This window comes from Drosophila ananassae, chromosome 2L (genome assembly GCF_017639315.1).
Source record: "Drosophila ananassae strain 14024-0371.13 chromosome 2L, ASM1763931v2, whole genome shotgun sequence".
Classification (NCBI taxonomy): Eukaryota; Metazoa; Arthropoda; class Insecta; order Diptera; family Drosophilidae; genus Drosophila; species Drosophila ananassae.
This window is the reverse complement of record NC_057927.1, coordinates 15,738,317-15,755,219: the sequence shown is the minus strand read 5'-3', so window position 1 is coordinate 15,755,219 and position 16,903 is coordinate 15,738,317. Positions and strand designations below refer to the sequence as shown.

The 16,903-nt window shown below is 49.6% G+C and overlaps 3 protein-coding genes across 4 annotated transcripts; 1 reads left to right on the top strand and 2 right to left on the bottom strand.

Moving 5' to 3' along the window:
* Positions 1 to 159: 159 nt before the first annotated feature.
* On the bottom strand, positions 160 to 2,548 carry LOC6501274 (soluble guanylate cyclase 89Da). Its single transcript, XM_001954862.3, has one exon. The coding sequence runs from the start codon at positions 2,262 to 2,264 to the stop codon at positions 261 to 263; it is 2,004 nt and encodes a 667-aa protein (XP_001954898.1). The 5' UTR covers positions 2,265 to 2,548; the 3' UTR covers positions 160 to 260.
* Positions 2,549 to 3,477: 929 nt separating this feature from the next.
* On the bottom strand, positions 3,478 to 4,853 carry LOC6501273 (COP9 signalosome complex subunit 5). Of its 2 annotated transcripts, none has more exons than XM_001954861.4 (3): positions 4,490 to 4,853; positions 3,861 to 4,431; positions 3,478 to 3,796 (listed from the first exon to the last, which is right to left on the bottom strand). In XM_001954861.4, exons 1-3 carry the CDS (start codon positions 4,748 to 4,750, stop codon positions 3,651 to 3,653), a joined length of 978 nt encoding a protein of 325 aa, XP_001954897.2. In that variant the 5' UTR covers positions 4,751 to 4,853; the 3' UTR covers positions 3,478 to 3,650. The 2 variants fall into 2 exon arrangements, with proteins under 2 accessions (XP_001954897.2, XP_014766973.1); XM_014911487.3 differs by having other exon boundaries at positions 3,855 to 4,431; positions 4,490 to 4,851.
* A 201-nt stretch (positions 4,854 to 5,054) lies between these two features.
* On the top strand, positions 5,055 to 16,903 carry LOC6499309 (microtubule-associated protein futsch). Its single transcript, XM_001954860.4, has 7 exons — positions 5,055 to 5,611; positions 5,696 to 5,917; positions 5,981 to 6,021; positions 6,206 to 7,857; positions 7,915 to 7,989; positions 8,052 to 8,426; positions 8,485 to 16,903. Exons 1-7 carry the CDS (start codon positions 5,438 to 5,440, stop codon positions 16,605 to 16,607), a joined length of 10,662 nt encoding a protein of 3,553 aa, XP_001954896.1. The 5' UTR covers positions 5,055 to 5,437; the 3' UTR covers positions 16,608 to 16,903.

The window sequence follows — 16,903 nt, the reverse complement described above, 5'->3', positions numbered from 1 at the left end:
ATTATGACACGCAAACTGCTCATAAAAATTGAATAATGTATTTTCGGCAATATAGATTGAATGGCGGTCAAAAAATGTCTAGACTAGAGTCATTTAAAAATGAAGATATTCTGTAGACATTTCCTTTTCAACTTCAAAAATACTCAAGCTCATGGTGTTATGAAGTAACTTTTCTTTATTGGAACAGATTACAAAAGCCACAGGTGTCGTATAATTTTTTTGTGCAGGTGCTAACATGGAAATTGATTTAAAATTGTTGGTTAACCCTCCGGTCCCTCAAGCAGCCAGTAAGTCTCCATTTCGCCCTTGCCCTTAACCTTGACGGTGCCGCGCGACTCCACCTTGTAGCCCACCTGGCACACCTTGTCGGCCGTGTACTTGGAGAGCTGGATCTTCCAGGGATCGCTGCTGCTCTCCATCCGCGATGCAGTGTTCACAGTGTCGCCAAACAGGCAGTAGCGGGGAACCTTCTGTCCCACCACTCCGGCTACCACGGGTCCCGAATTGATTCCCACCCGAATGGCCACCTCACCCATCTCGCGCTTCTTGAACTTGTTCATCACACGCAATGCCATATCGCAGGCGTGCTCTGCGTGCAGGGGATTCACATCCGGAGCTCCCGACACCGCCATGTAGACCATTCCCACAGTCTCCACTTTGTAGACGAACGGCGAGATGATCTCCTCGTCCAGGGCGGAGAACACCTTATTGAGAGTGTTAACAGCCTCCATGGCGCCTTGAATGCTGTTCAGACCGCCATCGTACACGTTGAGAACCTCGAGGAAGATGACAGACACCTCCTCGAAACTCTGACACACCTGCTCCTGGCTATGCCGCATTCGCTCAGCAATGGGACGTGGAATCATGGAATAGAGAAGTTCGTCGCCCTGCCGTTTCCACGAGTCGGCCAGCTCCAGCGACTTTTCCAGCTCGTCCGAGCGCTGCTCCTCCTTCTCGAACATGATCTCCAGCTTGGAGCAGTGCTGCCACCCGGCCATGACCAGCTCCCGACTGAGACCGTGCGGATTGAGATCGTTGAGGTACAGTCCAATCCCATGCAGCTCATCCAGATTTTCGATCAACGGACTGCACAGGAAGATCAGCGAGTCCACGTCCTTGATGTAGAACATCTGGCCCTTCAACAGAATGGACCGCAATCCCTGTGAGGAACGACGTTCTCCAGTGGCGGGGTCAATCTCGTCCTCTCCTGCTGCTAGATCTGTGTCGGCCGATTGCCCTTCATTAAACTCCTTGGCTTTGGCCAGTGCCATGGTCTGGGCCTCATTCAGATCCATTTCGTCGTAGTTCTCGAAATCCATATTGAGAACGGCATCGTAGGCGGCTCTATTATGCCCGGTACGGATCAGTTCGAACTCAAAGAGCACCGCCCGCATCTGGATGAGGGTTTCCCAATCGATGGCAGTGTCCTTGGGTCTGCGGCAGTGGAATCGGTCCATCACATGACTGCCTATGAAGCCCTTTGGGTTGGCCCCCGGGTTGTGCATGATCCACGTCTCCACAATTTTCTCACCCGCGTGGGTTATTTTCATGTCGTGATTGAGAACGAAAGTGAAGGGAAACAGGTCCAAGAACACGTTCAGGTTCACCGTCGGCATCTTCAGCTGGGAGGGATGGGCCTCCGTGTTGACCCGCTTGGCCATATACTCCCGATTATCAAAGTCCAGCCGATACTTGACAATCACAGTCAATGGTCCCTCGGTGAGCTTGATGGGACCGGCTGTACCCCCCGTGATGTCATTCTGGCTCTCTACGACATAGGCCTTAATCTCCAGGCCATAGAACTCCCGAGCCACCTCCGTCATCTGGCCAATGAGGTACTTAGACATGCCGGTGCGACTGCTCCGATATAGAATAACAGCTCCGTTGTCGTCCATGTTGGTGAGCTGCATGCTGGGCGACTTCATCTTGGGGTAGGTGAAGCGCATTATCAGATGGATGTTGTCGATGGACTGCAGGAAGTCGCAGAAGTATCGTCCAGTTGACCGGATCATCTTGTCATATCCGAAGTTACTGAAGAAACGGACGAAGCACTTTCCGAAGAAGTTCATGCAGAAGTCGAAGGACTCGCCGGTGCAGGCGGACAGAGCAGCAGCAATGTCCGGCATGAGCTTGTCCGGGTAAATCTGGTGGGTCTTAAAGCTGTTGTGCTTGCAGTCGATAATGTGGCACACCTTCTTCCAGATCTCCACTCCGTACTCCTCCTGCACGTAGTGCTGGACACTCTCATACAGCATTCCATACATGGCTGATTACTTGAGATTGAATTCACTCCAGCGGCAGTGTCCGTGTTATTTATTTATAATTCCAGACAAATTCAATTTATGAGGACACTCTGGCACGAAAATCCCACAGGAATGTACACACGCACTAACACATATGAAATCCCTGAGAACGTCCTTTGACTCTTTTTTTAGGGGCTCACTGTTTGCGAATTTCTGCTAAGGATGCCATGATTTTTTTTAATACGTGGTGACGGTGTGGATCCTGGGACCGGTACTTGTAAGCTGGCACTCCGTGTGCGACTGAAACGCTTGCCGTTCGTAGCCGGGTCTTTTATAGTCACCGGCCCCGGTTTTGCATCCCCTCGAAACCCCATCCCAAACGCTAAGCAGATCCCCACCCCCACGACTGCCGCAGACCCTCTGGCGGTGTACCATTTCATGTCATTGCTCCTTGTTGATGCCAATTGACGGTTACTTTTCGATAAAGTATCAAAAAATGAAGTATTTTTCTATTTTATTGCTTTTTCAACAATGGCTCACACGCACTCAAAAGGACACACAATAGGATAGAGTTTGTCACCTAAATCTCTATAAAGGAAAATACCACTGCTCCAATTCCAATTGTCCTTGAGCTTGTCCCTTTTTTGATGTGGGATTCTTTTGGTGTGGATTTCTCCACAATTTGCATTAACTTTTAGGAGGATTTAAAAATGCCACAGGATAAGCTGTGGAGCACACATAAACCCCACCCCCCTACAGGAGCTCACAAATGCTGAAATTTTAATGGGCCTGCTTCGCAGTGACGATAACAGTTAAGCAGGGACTTCTATTTGCATTGGCACCCTCTTCTGGTTGTAAACGAGACGACGTATTTAATTAGTGCTCTGCCCCACCAACCCCCAAGACAACCAAATTGATTGGCCCACGTGCAGGGAGGCCGTTGACATCTCACTTGTGGCTCATGCTGTCGGAGACAGGAGACAGTAGACTGTAGACTTTACCGGCCGTTCGGCCGACACGCAATCGAGAAATAAAAGTTGTAAAATACACCAAACGATATAAATGATGAAACCATTTGATTGATGAGGCGGGAGCATTTAATGCTATCCTCTGATGCAAGCGACGGAAGTCCTAGAACTTTTTTAAGCTTATTGGTAGGATTGGGATCTGATTGCTGTTAGTTTAAGATACCTTTTTAAAACCATTATTTTACAAGAAAAACAACTTATTACGATTATTTTTATTCCGCCTAAGAGGCTTTTTTATGTTCATTTAGATAAACTTGACTTACTTATTATGTTTCCCCAAGGAAACGACCTTTAAATAGCTTTTCATAGAGAAAATCGACTCGGCAGCCATTACATACATGTTAGATTACATATAATTATCGGAATCCAGAGATTTGGCTTACTTGCCAAGGCCGACCTTGTTGAAAAGCTTATCCTTGATGATCTGAGCCATGAGGCCGTGTATCAGTTCAATGGTAGAGCGGCTGCAATCGCGAGTGGCCTTGGACAGCTTATCCTCGGAACGCTTCTCGTTGACGTCGGTGCCTGTTGATATTAAACCGATTAATTATACGCACGAATTTTGGTCTGACTCGTCATGTACCGCGACCTAAAAAGTTCTCACTCTGCTCCAGTTTCTCGGAGAGGTCCATGATCTGGCCGGTGGTGTACTCCGTGTTGGTGAGCAGGCCCGAACTACCCAGTGTGTTTACCCAGTATTTGTTCCACAGCGAATCAAGCAGCTTGCGGTCTAGGGCCGACTTAAAATAACTGATCTCTAGGGGATAGTACTGCTTGCAGTGCACTCCAAAGTCTTCGATTTTATTTAGCGGGATGGTCTGGTACTCGGACGGCTCCTCATTTGGCGGCTTGTAACCCTTCGGATATGTGCGGAAGGCGCCCAGGCACACTTTGCCGGCTGAAACGGTGCGCACCGGATCCACTACGATGGCCACAAATGGCTCCTGATAAGTTTGGTTTAGCATTTGCGTCGATACATCGATTCCCGACAGCCAGCATCCGTAGCCGGGGTGACTGTGATACCAGCCCACCGCGTGCTCCATGCGGCCAACTTCCTTTGCTGCCTCCATGTAGGCGGTCATGTACTCGTATGCCTGAGCCTGGGCGTTCACGCGCGTCTCAGTGCCCTCCACCGGCAGCGCGAATGCGTCCATTACAATCTACAAGGCAATATGCATACATATAAGCCATTATCTATTTCCACATCCGACCACTTACCATAGTGTTGTCCTCCACCTTGCCGAGCATCAGCCCCATCACCTCCAGGGTGCCGCCCGAGCGAGCGTGCATCACCATCTTCAGCAGCGCCAATGCCGAAATTTTAATGTCCTTAAAGAAGTGCGGGTCCTTCTCCCAGGGCTTGGCATCGATGATTTGACGCTGCTGCTCCGCATCGTAGCGGAAGATCTCGTCGCAGCTGGGCAGCGTCTGGATGTTGTTCTCCAGCTCCCATGTCTTCTGTGCGGTGTCGGCGTCCATTGCAGGTGTTTTTAATAATTTCAGCCTTTGTTGCGAATTTTGTTTTATTCCGGCTAGAGATGGCAAATTATCGATAGGATGTTCCGGAAAGTCGCAACAGCGCTACCTGCGGGGAAAAGTGGTACTAAAAAACAAGTGGCAACGCCAAGGACTAGACGGAGGTAAGGCAGCCCAATGGAAAATTTACCTCTGACAGGAAAGACCCTGGAATAAGGATATTAAATGTGTTAAATAATAATTTACGCTCATTTTCGGTTAAGATAAGATATATTTGAATATTCACCCAACTAAATAAATTGATATTTAAAGATGGGTAGTCAGAATACCTAATGCAAAGCGAGTGGTCAGTTCCCGCTCCTCGAAGATTTGAATGTAACGCCTGTGTGGCGGTTCAAAGAAGTTGGCATTCCAGACTTGCGCGTCCATTGCAAAAAAAAATTCCTACACTTCTGCTTCTCGGAGTTTTCGCTTCCATTAGGCGACGTCAATAATCGCGAAATGATGCCCGAAAAACCGCTGTGAAAGGTGAAACATAAAATAGAGTGAACACCTTTTGTTGAAGTGAATTTTATCTGCCACACGGAAGAAAGAGGCTTGCTGCAACCGTTTGTTGCACTTCGTTTTCGCGTCGCTCCTCGGCTTCCCCAAACCCAAGCCACAGCTGCTCTGCTCAAATTGGCCTGAAAAATGTCCCTCGATGGTGCCCGGCTGCACTATGTGGACAAGGATGGCGCTGTCGTGGTGGTGCCCGCCAAGGGTCGCTCCTTCCAGGTCGGCGCCTACCTAACCTGCGACTTGCTCCTCGGCGGCGAGCAGGGAGAGCGGCTGATCTGTGAAATAATGCGCGACGCTTCCGGCAGGGTAAGTAGATGATATTTAGTCATCATAGAAGCACATCCCAAATCCTCGAATTTCTGCTGACTAATGCTGGTAATGCCAACCTAGGTGTACCTGTACAATAAGTCCATAAGTGAGACCATTCACTTGGACGACAAGGCCATCTTGAAGGACAAAAAGCGACCGCTTCTGCACGGCGGCCGAATCAAAATCTTCGATCAAGACTATACTTGGGAGTTCCCAAAAAGTGACGATGCCGAGGATGTACCAGGCACTCCCGAGCGCTTGTTGCCCGCCGAGCAGGGCTCCAATTCCTGCCCATCGCTCAAGGTGAGTGCCCAATAGTCCCTCCAGAAGGTACAGTTTGGTAAGATTTGTTTTTCTCCTTTTCAGTCCCACCGACCGCAGATCGACAAGCGCCTCACCGTACACAAGTAAGTCGAACGGCAGGCAGACGCCGGCCCAGGTAGCCGCCAACCCCTAAAATTCCTTGTGCGCACACACAAAAAATACGATAAGAACGAATCCCTGCAGGGGCACATTTCAAGCATGTGTCACTTCCCCTTCGATTTCCTCGACACACAAATTATATTTCTGTACTATCTGAATTCTTTGCAGCTTCCACTACAGCATTAATTCGGACGACGAGGGCAACACGTCCATAGAGTCGCGGGACCAAGACGAGTCCCTCGCTGAACCCGAGAATGACCTGAACTTGACGGCGCCACCCAGCATGGAGCCCACAACCTGCGAGACGCCCAAGGTGGATCTGGTAGAAGCCACACAGAACAAGGAAAACACCACCTCGACGCCGGCTAGTCACCAGAAGCTACTTAAGCTATGTGGTCGCTCCGACGTGGTCATCACATCGTTCTCTCCTCGTGAAACGGGAGTTAAGATTGAAAAGTCCTTCACCTGCGTACGCAAGCCAGCTGTGGCGACCACACCGAACGTATCGACACCCAAGAGCGCGTACAGTACACCGAAGGGAGTACTCTCGGAGCTAAACGATGACAGCTGCAGCCGCGATCTGATGGACTTCAGTACACCCTCCACCTCACAGAAGGGCAAGCGCGAGTCGTCAATGTATTTGATCGACCTGACTACGCCCTCGAAGCTACGGCAAACGACTAACGCCAAACAGCTGCCAACACCAATTAGCGTGGACAGCACTGACGAATCCTCCGATGGCTCGCCGATGGTCATCGATATAACCAACTCGGCAACACCACCCTCGCCCGCAGTACCCCAAGCTAAGCAGGACAACCAGACACCCCGGCGGCTGGTGGCCGGCACACCTAAACGTACACCCCAATCCCTAATGAAGCGGGCCCTGCTCACCAGTACGAAAAAGCAGATCGCAGAAAAGCACAATGGTCCTGGCGTGAAAGGCTCCCCCTCAGCGGCTGCCACTCCCACTCCCAAGCGCATGTCTCTGCTGGAGGCGCGTCGCCAATGCCTAACAACGCCGCGCCGCCTGCCATTCCATCCACACCGTCAGACGCCCGTGCACCACCGATCTGGAAGCCATGAATCGGATAGGAACAAACCACCGAAAACTTCGCCCCGTAAAAAACACTCCCAGAACCTGAGCACTCCTCGCGAAAACAAGCTCTCCCAGCTTCGAAAGAGTCTCGCCGCGTCTAAGCGCAGCCCCGCCGTAGATAAGAGCAACATGCTGGTGGCCAAGGCATGCCGATCACTTAACTCGCCCAAAGGTGGCTCTCCCAAGCCGGGCTCCCCGAAGCCCGAGTCGCCGGTGAATCGCCTAACTTTCAACACGTCTCAACGGAAGTGTTCCACTCCGGAAAAGAACGACGACTCAACCTCAGAGTTAAGCCGCACCTTCACCGTGTTGGATGACAACCAGGGCGAGGAGAAGGATAAGGCGATATCGGTGGTCGAAGCGGTGGCAGCCATCGTCTCCGGGGAACTGGAGGTCAGTTTTCAAATTGAAGATAATGTGAGAGCTCTGGAAAAGACTCTACAACTACAAGAGACAAAAACAAGCAGTGTTGCAACTGATTTTGAGTCGGAGGAGAAAGAAAGAGCGACACAAGCTGAACCAGCTGAGGAAAATATGTCTGTTGACGCAACAAAAGAACAAGAGAGTCCAATAGATGCAGTCCCCGTTGTCGAGTCCCAGCCATCAAAAGCTTTGGAAGACCAATGCGTCGAAGATCCCGAAGAGAATCCAGAAATCGCTCCCGTTATAGAAGAGAGCATTTGCGAAGAGGTTCATGTTGATATTCCTGAGAAGAGCCATGACGGTAAGTTTAATTTATTCGAATTGAAAATCTTTAAATATTAATTATGTGTTTAAATAGAAGCAGAAAAGATCGTTGAAGTAATTGACGACATTATTTGTGAAGAGGTGCCCGCTGAGAAAGTTGTCAGCGAGGGTAAGTTGAAAATAATTTCCTCAACTGTTTCACTTTATACATTTTTGATTTCCTTTCCACAGAAGAGGTTTCTCAAAGAAGGAATGAAGAAACTCCGACCGCACAAACGCCAGTTACCCGAAGGAGTTCTCGACGCCTATCTGTTGATCAGAGAGCGGTGGCCACCACCCCAAGGCGTAGCACCCGAAGGGCCTCCATGGAGGCAAGCAAAAAAGCTGAGACAGATACAACCAAAAAACTAAAACGGAGAGCCTCCTACTCCGCGGTTGAGAGGCAGGAAGTCACTACCCCACGTCGTAAGCGTCGCACATCGGAGGACATGTCAACGCCAACGCGCCAATCGATGCGTTTATTAAACACTCCCAAGAAGACCTTGGCCGTGGATGAGTCTGTTGGCGACATGGGAATCATAGTGGAGGAAACTTCCCATGATGAAGGTGGGTTAAGATAAAGTTGCACTTTCAATTGTCACTTAACATATTATATTTCTTTCAGGGGAGATATCTGCTGTTGCCGATGACGAAGATTACGGTAACGAGTTGCCGGGCGACGAGGTGGACAAGGTCGACTACCACGGTCTTAGGGACTTGCTAAAAACGCCAAAGAGCTGCAGCACGCCGCGGTTCAAGGGGCTGAGAGAGATGATGCAGACACCGAAAGCTCCCGCTTCGCCAATTTTGGACAATATCGAAGAGATGCTTGAAAGCTCTGCGGGAAGCACTCCCCACCATAAGAGCAGCTCTGTTTCTGTGGCTCATGTCACTATAGAAGGCGGGAAACTGCTAGACAGAGTTCTCAAGACTCCCAGCGCCAGAAACATAATGGTGCCCAATGATCCAGCCAGTGCCGTCCTCAAGTCTCGCACGGATTCCGTAGCTCCACCTACTACCGAATACAACTTGAGCATGGGAAACGCAACGCTGCACCTGGACAAGATCTTCGACGATGTGGCAAGGAGCGCAGACGACACCGAAGTCGAGATCAATGTTACCACTGTCAGCAGTGTTGCAGATCCACTTGGTGCAACAAAACAGGACGACACTATCTCGTCCGAGGCCCTGATGAGTGTCTGCACCACCGGTAATGAGAGCATCCGCAAGGATCCGCTGACCAGTACAACCTACAAGGGAGCATTGCAAGCGGATCAGCTCCTTGGCACTAAAACCGACTACAGACCTGTATCACCCGATGTCGGCGAAATGAGCGGCATTCAACTTCTGGACCAGACTTCGGATTCAATGTTCTCCGAACCTTTGATGGTGTCAGCTGTGGATTCTTGTGACATAACCGTGGAAGAGACGAAGGCGGACGTTCCTATCAACCCAGTAGAAGGACATGCCGAGGACACGCATGATCGCTCCGATACAGACTCTAATGTAGGTCTGACGGAGCCTCTTGTCTTGAGCGATGATGATGAGGAGGGCTCAGGATCCCATGCAACGCCTAAGAAGTCTAAGGACCAATCGGCAGCAGAAAAACATAATGATACATTTGAAGGGCAGTCTATAGAGTACACTCTGGAAGAGTCTATTGCTCCGGAAGTATCTAAAAAGGACAATGATAAGGCAGATGCCATAGCTGAGGCATCCGAGAAACTAGAAGAGTCTCAGATTGAGATCTCGTTGATTAAGGCAGAAGAAAGTGCAGCCGAGAGCATCGAAAATGGAACCAAGCTAACCGATAAGTCGTTGGTCATTGAGCTCGATGATTCAAGTGACACCGAAGCACCGCCTAAAGCTACCAATGAGTCTGCAACTGTTGATTTGACAATTCTGGAGTCTGAGGCCGTGCTATTGGAAGAAGCATCTGTCGTAGAATCAGAGGTTTATTATCTGGATTCAACAGTGGAGAGTCGTTCAGAAAATCAATCGCAAAATATCGACTTGACAGTAGATATTTCAAAATCAAGGGATATTCTTGCTAATGACACTTTAGAAGAGGTCTCTATTTTAGCCTCCACGGAAGAAGATGCTGAACCTTCTGAAAAACCGACAGAAAGTAATTCTCAACTGAAGCCTGCCACTGTCGAAGACGAAGTTCAAGAACTTCCAGTTGAGGATCAACCAATTCCTGATGTATCATCGGAGAGCAAATCCTCTCCGGAAAAGGCTGATCAACTGGTTGCTGAAGCAAGCGATACAAGCACTTGCATTGAGCAGCCAAGTCTATCGGAACAGATTCCTGACGATAACCAAGATGTAGCCTTCGAATTACCAGCCGAAGATGTTAAAGCTGATGCATCTTTGCTTCAAGAATCCATTACTTCAGAGGATGTGGAAACTGGTCCCATTACTATCGAAGAGATCTCTGAGACCCCCTCAACGGATAAGGAAATTTTATTAGATTCAGCCAAAGAGGAGCACAAAGACGGAGTAGCAGGAGACGATGGACCTCCAAAGTCAACTGCTAATGGCAATGAGGAGAGTCCTTTGGCGTCTCAAACAGAAAGTGAGTCTACTGCTCAACAGACCAAAGAAAACGAAACTGAGAATGTCTCATCAGACCTTACAGTGGGGGCATGCACCGCCGTAGTTAAGGATGCCTCGGAGGATTCTTTAGTTGCTGATAAATCAGCCAAGGATGATGTGGGATCTGGGAATGGTGCGAACGAAATTCAGATTCATTCCTTGGATGAACCTGCCGGTCAAAACCACTCTGAGGAATCCAATAAAGCGGATGCTTCAGATGAGAAAACCGGAAATCCTGAAACGGAGATCCAATCTGTGGACGAAAGTCATGCAACCCGAGTCCTAGAAGAAACCACCACTTCAGTTGGATACACTGAGGATGCAGACACAGCTTCTGGAATAAATTCCGCAGAAGTAGAGACATCTGCTAATAACGATAGTGATATTTGTTTTGTGGACGATTCTCTCTGCCAAGGCGATGCAACCTCTGGTGACGTCGAAAACTCTGATGAAAAGACGCAAGAAAATGAGACGCCCTTGAGCACTGATTCTTTATTGGAATCTTCAGGTCTTGCCTCGTTCACTGACAAGGATACTTCCAACCAATCATTGGACAGATCCTTACCACAAATCCCAGAAGACAAAACCGCTATTAATGCCAAAGAATCTCTTGAGAAAGCAGAAGGTGCAGATGAGGCAGCTTCCTCCCAAGTTTCTTCAAGCCCAGATAACGAACTTGTGGTACTTCCTGCAGCCGAACCTCCAAGCCAAGCTCAGAAAACCGAAGATTCCGAAGATGCCGAAGATTCCATTGCGAAGGCAGAAACAGATACTCAAGGCATGAACGACATCTCTTCTGCGTCTGATGGAAAGACTTCAGCGGATATTGTTGAAAATGTACTCGAAGACTCATTGTTTGTGGCAACACCCGAAAGCGACAATGTCCAGGTGAATAGCGTCCAGGAAACCAAGTCGTCAATATCAGTTCGAGAGGAATTAGTTGAAGATGCTGCTGATAATGAAGAGTCCATTGCCGAACTCACTAGGGAAAGCCTACCGCCCGCCAGTCTGGAAACTACAGAAGTTGATCCCGAAGAGAAATCTGAAATTATTCAGCTGGATGCCGCCGAGCCTACCGATCAACCTGCTGAAGACCCGCCATCTAAAGAAAATTCTGATGCTTCGCCTGCAACCGAAGTGATTTCTGCTGAAGAAGTTGAAACACCAGCCAGCCAAGAATCCTTATCTGACACCAACAAAGATTCGAATTCCATCGAAGAAGCTAACGATGTATCTTTTGCTGAAGTTTCTACAACTGAAGGAAATCTGGAACTTGAAGAGCAGTCCGCATTAGGAAACGCTGCTGAAGAAGTTCCAGAAATCAATCAGCCCGAAGAACTTGATGCCCCTTCAACGGATGTTTCTCAACCGTGCATCGATATCACAGACGACATGGATATCTTAGATGATGTTGATGCGGAGAGCACGAAACCAACTGAGGTTAAAGAAGTTACTGAAGAAGTCACTTTAAACACCGAAACTCTGAGCAACACCTGCAAGGAATTAGAACCCAATCCTGCAGAAGATGTTCCTTCAACAGAGTCTATAAGGGACATCGATATCACAGACGACACTGACAGTCAAAATAAAAAACCCATTTCTTCTGATGAAGAAGTTCCTGAAAAGAAGGAAGATGCCCTAAAGACCGAAACTGGTCCGAGCAACACACCCAAAGAATTGGAAACAAGTCAGCCCGAAGAACTTGATGCACCTTCAACGGAGTCCATTGCGGATCAGTCCTGCATCGAGATCACAGACGACACAGAGAGCCTGAATAATGATTTAGAAACCACAAAACCAACTGCGGCTTGCGAAGAAGTTGTTACTGAAGATAATGAAGTTACTTGCCCGGAGGACGTCCTCAAGGAATCGGTTTCCGATCAACCAGAAGTACTGGATGCATCTTCAACGAAGTCGGATCAACCCTGCATCGATACCATTGACGACTCAGAGAGCCTACATAATGTTGATTCGGAGAGCATAACACCAGCTCAGGCTAATGAAGTTACCGAAGAAGCTGCTTCTAAGACCGATACTTGTCCGGACGAAGCACTCAAGGAGCCAGAAGAACTTGTTGCACCTTCAGCAAAGGCCGATCAACCCTGCATCGACATCACAGACGACACGGACACGGAGAGCACAGAACCAACTCGAGCTAAAGAAGTTACTGAAGAGCATGAAGTCACCTCTGAGGCCGAAACTCGTCCGAGCAAAACACCCAATCAGCCAGAATCTTGCATCGATATCACAGATGACGAGGAGAACCTTAATAATCTAGACTCAGAGAGTGTGAAACTTCCTGGGGTTTGTGATGAAGATGTTACGAAAGAGCCGGAAGTTACCATTCCCGCCGAATCTTCTCCAAGTAACGCCATCAATGTATTTGCAGCTCAAGTGCAAGTTCCGGATAGTAGCAGTATCGTTCCAGAATTTGCTAATAATATCAGCTTAACTGAATGTCACGAAACTGAACAGGAAAAACAAAATAATGCAATTATTATTGAAGATGATCGGCTCCCTGATGAAGAAGCTTGTGCTCATGAATCCATAAAATTGGCGGAGAATTCCCTCCGACAAGTGGAAGACTCCCCTGTCGCCGCCATAACTGAGACGAATCCCGTGATTGAAATAGACGATTCAAGTTCAAGCCAACAGGAGTTTGCCAAAACAGCGGATAAGCCGGAAGTCAGCGTCGATGAGATTAAATCGTCATCAAATGAATCAGACACTAACATTCCTGATTTGGATATTGCAACTGTGCAAGAGTCTGCCATCGAGGATCTCCCCGTGGATGACAACATTTCCCAGGAAAGCGAATCTTCCGAGAAAGACATAATTCCCCCAGCCACTCCAATGGAAGAAGATCGAGAAAAGCATTCCCAGACAATGGATGTCCATTCGGAGTTGAAAACAAATGTAGATCAGCCCGCGAATCCATTGGACATCGACCATTCTAAAGAGGGTACAGCCGCCACTGATTCAAACATTGTGACGATTAGTTCAGATGACGAATCTGAAGATTCTCCGAAGGAAGTCATCCAAACCCCTTCAAAGGAGAAAGAAGCCACTCCAAACTTGACTAATATTGAAACCCCAATTGAAACTGCAGAAGATCCAACGCCAGAAGCAGCAGCAGTATCCCATTCCATTCCGAAGCCATCTGTCGATGAGGAAGAAGCACCCAAGGAGGAAAAACCTGCTAAGAGGACGACCAGGAAGGGGTCGGCCCATGCCGATCAATCCAATGAAGCCATTGACTTGACGAGGACAAAGAGACGAGCCCGGAAGCCATCGGCTGAAGTGGTGGAAGAATCAAATGACCATAAGGAGGAATCAGTACCGGAGAACTCCCGGCGGCGACTCAGAAAACCATCGAAGGAAGTTGAAGAAAACAAGCATGAAGATGTTTCTAAATCCACCAAAGGCAAACCGAAGCTACGCGGACGTACACCGTCATCCGAGGTTGCTGAAGAAGTGGAACATGTTCAAGAACACAAAGCGGCAGATGATTTACCGCCCATTGAGGAAGAGGCGCTTGAATCTTCTACAATCAACGAGCTACAAACTCCGATTGAAAAGGGAAATAGCGACGAAAAATCAGAGGAGCCTATTAGTTCTGAGGATAGCAAAAATTCTGAAGAATCCCTGCAGACAATAGCTGAGGAAGTTGCGCCCAAGAACGATGCTGGTGCGGACCACGCAGGAGATCACGAGGAGCCCAAAAAACGACGTGGTCGCAAGCCGTCGGCAGATGTGGCAAGCAGTACCTCAAAGGACCCTGCGAAGGATGCTGCAACGGATGACTCTGAAACTCACAAGGTGGAGCAGGAACTGCCTTCTATACATGAAGCGCCTGAGTCACTTGATCATGCTGAAAAACCAAAACGTCGCGGACGCAAACCATCAAACAACGTCGTCCACGCAGACGTAGAGAAACCCAGACGAAGGGGAAGAACTCCAGCGGACCCTGAAGAGCCAACCGAAAAGAAGCCACGAAGAAATCTGCGCAAAGCCTCGGCGGAGCCTACCGATCCGAATGTGGTGCCAGAAAATGAACCTCTGGAGAATATTGACGAGAAGGATGTTCCACAACAAGAGGAATTGAAGCCATTGACCGATGCGGAAGCTTCTGCGGAGACTAAAGAGGAGAGTGCTACAACAACTGGGCCACAAGATGCCCTGCCACTGCAGGAGAAGGAAGAAACCAAGCCGCGTCGACGGGGTCGAAAGCCAACTGCAGAATCCGCAGAGATTCCATCCAAAACAGACTTGGTAAAATCCGTGGTCGATGAGAAAGCTGGCACTGCATCAGAACCAGAACAAGAGGCCACGAAACCGTTGCCAGAAAAGGAAGAACACAAGATCCGACGACGTGGTCGCAAGCCGACGGCGGAGACAGTGGAGCTGTCATCCAAGGAAGAACCAAATCTTGTTCCAGAGGCTTCGAAGCCGCTGGCGGAAGAAGCAGAGCATAAACCACGTCGTCGTGGTCGCAAACCCACGGTAGAGCCAGAGGATATGTCAACTAAGAAGGACTTGCTACATTCCGGGGCAGCGGAAAAGTCTGCTACGGCATCAGAGACTGAACCAGAGCCGGTGGTGCCGGTGCCGGTGCCGGAAGAAGAGCCAAAGACGCGACGACGAGGCCGCAAGGCCACGGCAGAAACAGTGGAGATTGCAGCAACGGCAGAGGCGATACATTTGGAACCGGCTCCAGTTGTGACGGCGCGTAGACGCGGGCGAAAGGCCACGGAAGACGATGACCACTCATCCGTGGAGTCGAAACCAAAACGTCGCGCTCGCAATGCCTCCGTGGAGGAGGTGAAACACGATGTCCCGGTGAACCTTCAAGTGGAAGCTACTCCAGTGGTGGAGGTAGCAACCGAGGTGCTTGAAAAGAAGCCGGCTCGCCGTGCTCGCAAAGCCTCCACTAATGTGGACGAGGCGACACCAGTTAAGAAGACAACTGCCAGACGTGCACGGAAGGCAGATGCGACTCACGAAGACGAACTGGAGAAGCGGATCAACTTGCACGATCTGCCCACAGAGCACGCGGAAGCCGTCGTTGTCACAGGGGCTTCGCTTAAGAAGAATGCTCAGGAGCCGGCATCCAGTGGGGAGGCTGCCGAAGAAGAGATCACACCGCGCCGTCGTGAAGGCCGTAACCTGCCTCGCAAAAACTATGACGAGACCTCCGACGAGGACAAGCCGAGCTCCTCGCTTCGCCGAGCACGAAAGCCCGCAGTTATCAAGGCTCAAGTGGCCGAGGCGCCGTCAGTGTCGCCCCAAAAGATTGAGGCGCCACCAGTATCGCCCCAAAAGATTACGCCGCCGCCAATGACACCCCAAAAGATTGAGTCGCCGGTTGAGGAAGCTGCCACACCAATAAACACTGTGGCCCCACCGGAGCCGACGACCTCGCAACGCCGTGAGGGCCGCAACTTACCCCGCAAGAATTACGCCGAAGCGCCGGATGAGGACAAGCCCTCGTCGCGTAGTCGCCGGGTGCGCAATCCGACTGTTAAAGCACTCGAGTTGATTGTAAACTCCTCCCCGCGACCAGCAACACCAAAAAAACGAAAGGGAAAGGCTGCTGAAGTTGAGGAACCGCAGGAGAAAAAGACTGCCCAGGAGGCACCAGAACCACTAGCCACTGCCGAACCGGAGCCAGTTGTCCCAGCTTCGAAGGCTCGTGGTGGACGCCGCAAGGCCGACGAGGTTCCTGTAGTCGAAACTCCGGAAACGGAAGCAGAGACAAAGCCAGCGAAAAAGAACGCACGCGCCACAGCTCGAAAGGCCAAAGTTGAGACTCCGGCGGAGGAGCAACAACCACCCATCAAAAAGAGCCGTGTTGCGTCCCGCGCCAAGACGCCAGTTCCATCGTCGGAAGACGTAACCACTGATCCAGAAGAGCCGGTCAAGAAACCCGCCGCTCGGAGCCGTGCTCGCGGTGGCGCCAAAGCTGCTGCTGCTGCTGTTGTGGAGGAACCTCACCCACCCGCCCAGGAATCCGAAAGCGAAGCTCCAGCCCCGACAGCAGCGCGCAGTGGACGTGCTCGAAAGGTGCACTTTGAGGCCATTATCACTCCCGAGGAGGCATCCAGCAGCGAAGCGGCTCCCAAACGAGCCACTCGCTCCCGCCGGAAGTAATTCAATTGAGTTTGATTCCATCGTTTAGCATATTCTCCTATAAATATTTTTTTATCCATTTGTTATTATTTAAATCAGTTTTGTAAAAATGTTTGGATTTGTGGAAATTTCGAGTCACGATTATTGTAAGTTATATTGTTAATCCGCATGTCTATCATTCGCATGTCATTGGCTCGCTTTGAACGGAAATAAAAAACACCTTAATAGGCCTAAGTATGGTACCATAATAATTAATCATAGCTGTAATACAATTTATCGCAAATCCCTAAAAGATAATAAAGAAAACCTAAAAACAA

Bases quoted from the DNA above. Each gene is read 5' to 3' on its own strand.
- LOC6501274 (XM_001954862.3), bottom strand. From the start codon at position 2,264: ATGTATGGAATGCTGTATGAGAGTGTCCAGCACTACGTGCAGGAGGAG.
- LOC6501273 (XM_014911487.3), bottom strand. From the start codon at position 4,750: ATGGACGCCGACACCGCACAGAAGACATGGGAGCTGGAGAACAACATC. The intron at 4,432-4,489 runs GTAAGTGGTCGG...ATTGCCTTGTAG, and splicing joins AGGTGGAGGACAACACTATG to ATTGTAATGGACGCATTCGC. The intron at 3,797-3,854 runs GTACATGACGAG...TAATATCAACAG, and splicing joins TGAGAACTTTTTAGGTCGCG to GCACCGACGTCAACGAGAAG.
- LOC6499309 (XM_001954860.4), top strand. From the start codon at position 5,438: ATGTCCCTCGATGGTGCCCGGCTGCACTATGTGGACAAGGATGGCGCT. The intron at 5,612-5,695 runs GTAAGTAGATGA...ATGCCAACCTAG, and splicing joins TGCGCGACGCTTCCGGCAGG to GTGTACCTGTACAATAAGTC. The intron at 7,990-8,051 runs GTAAGTTGAAAA...TCCTTTCCACAG, and splicing joins TGAGAAAGTTGTCAGCGAGG to AAGAGGTTTCTCAAAGAAGG.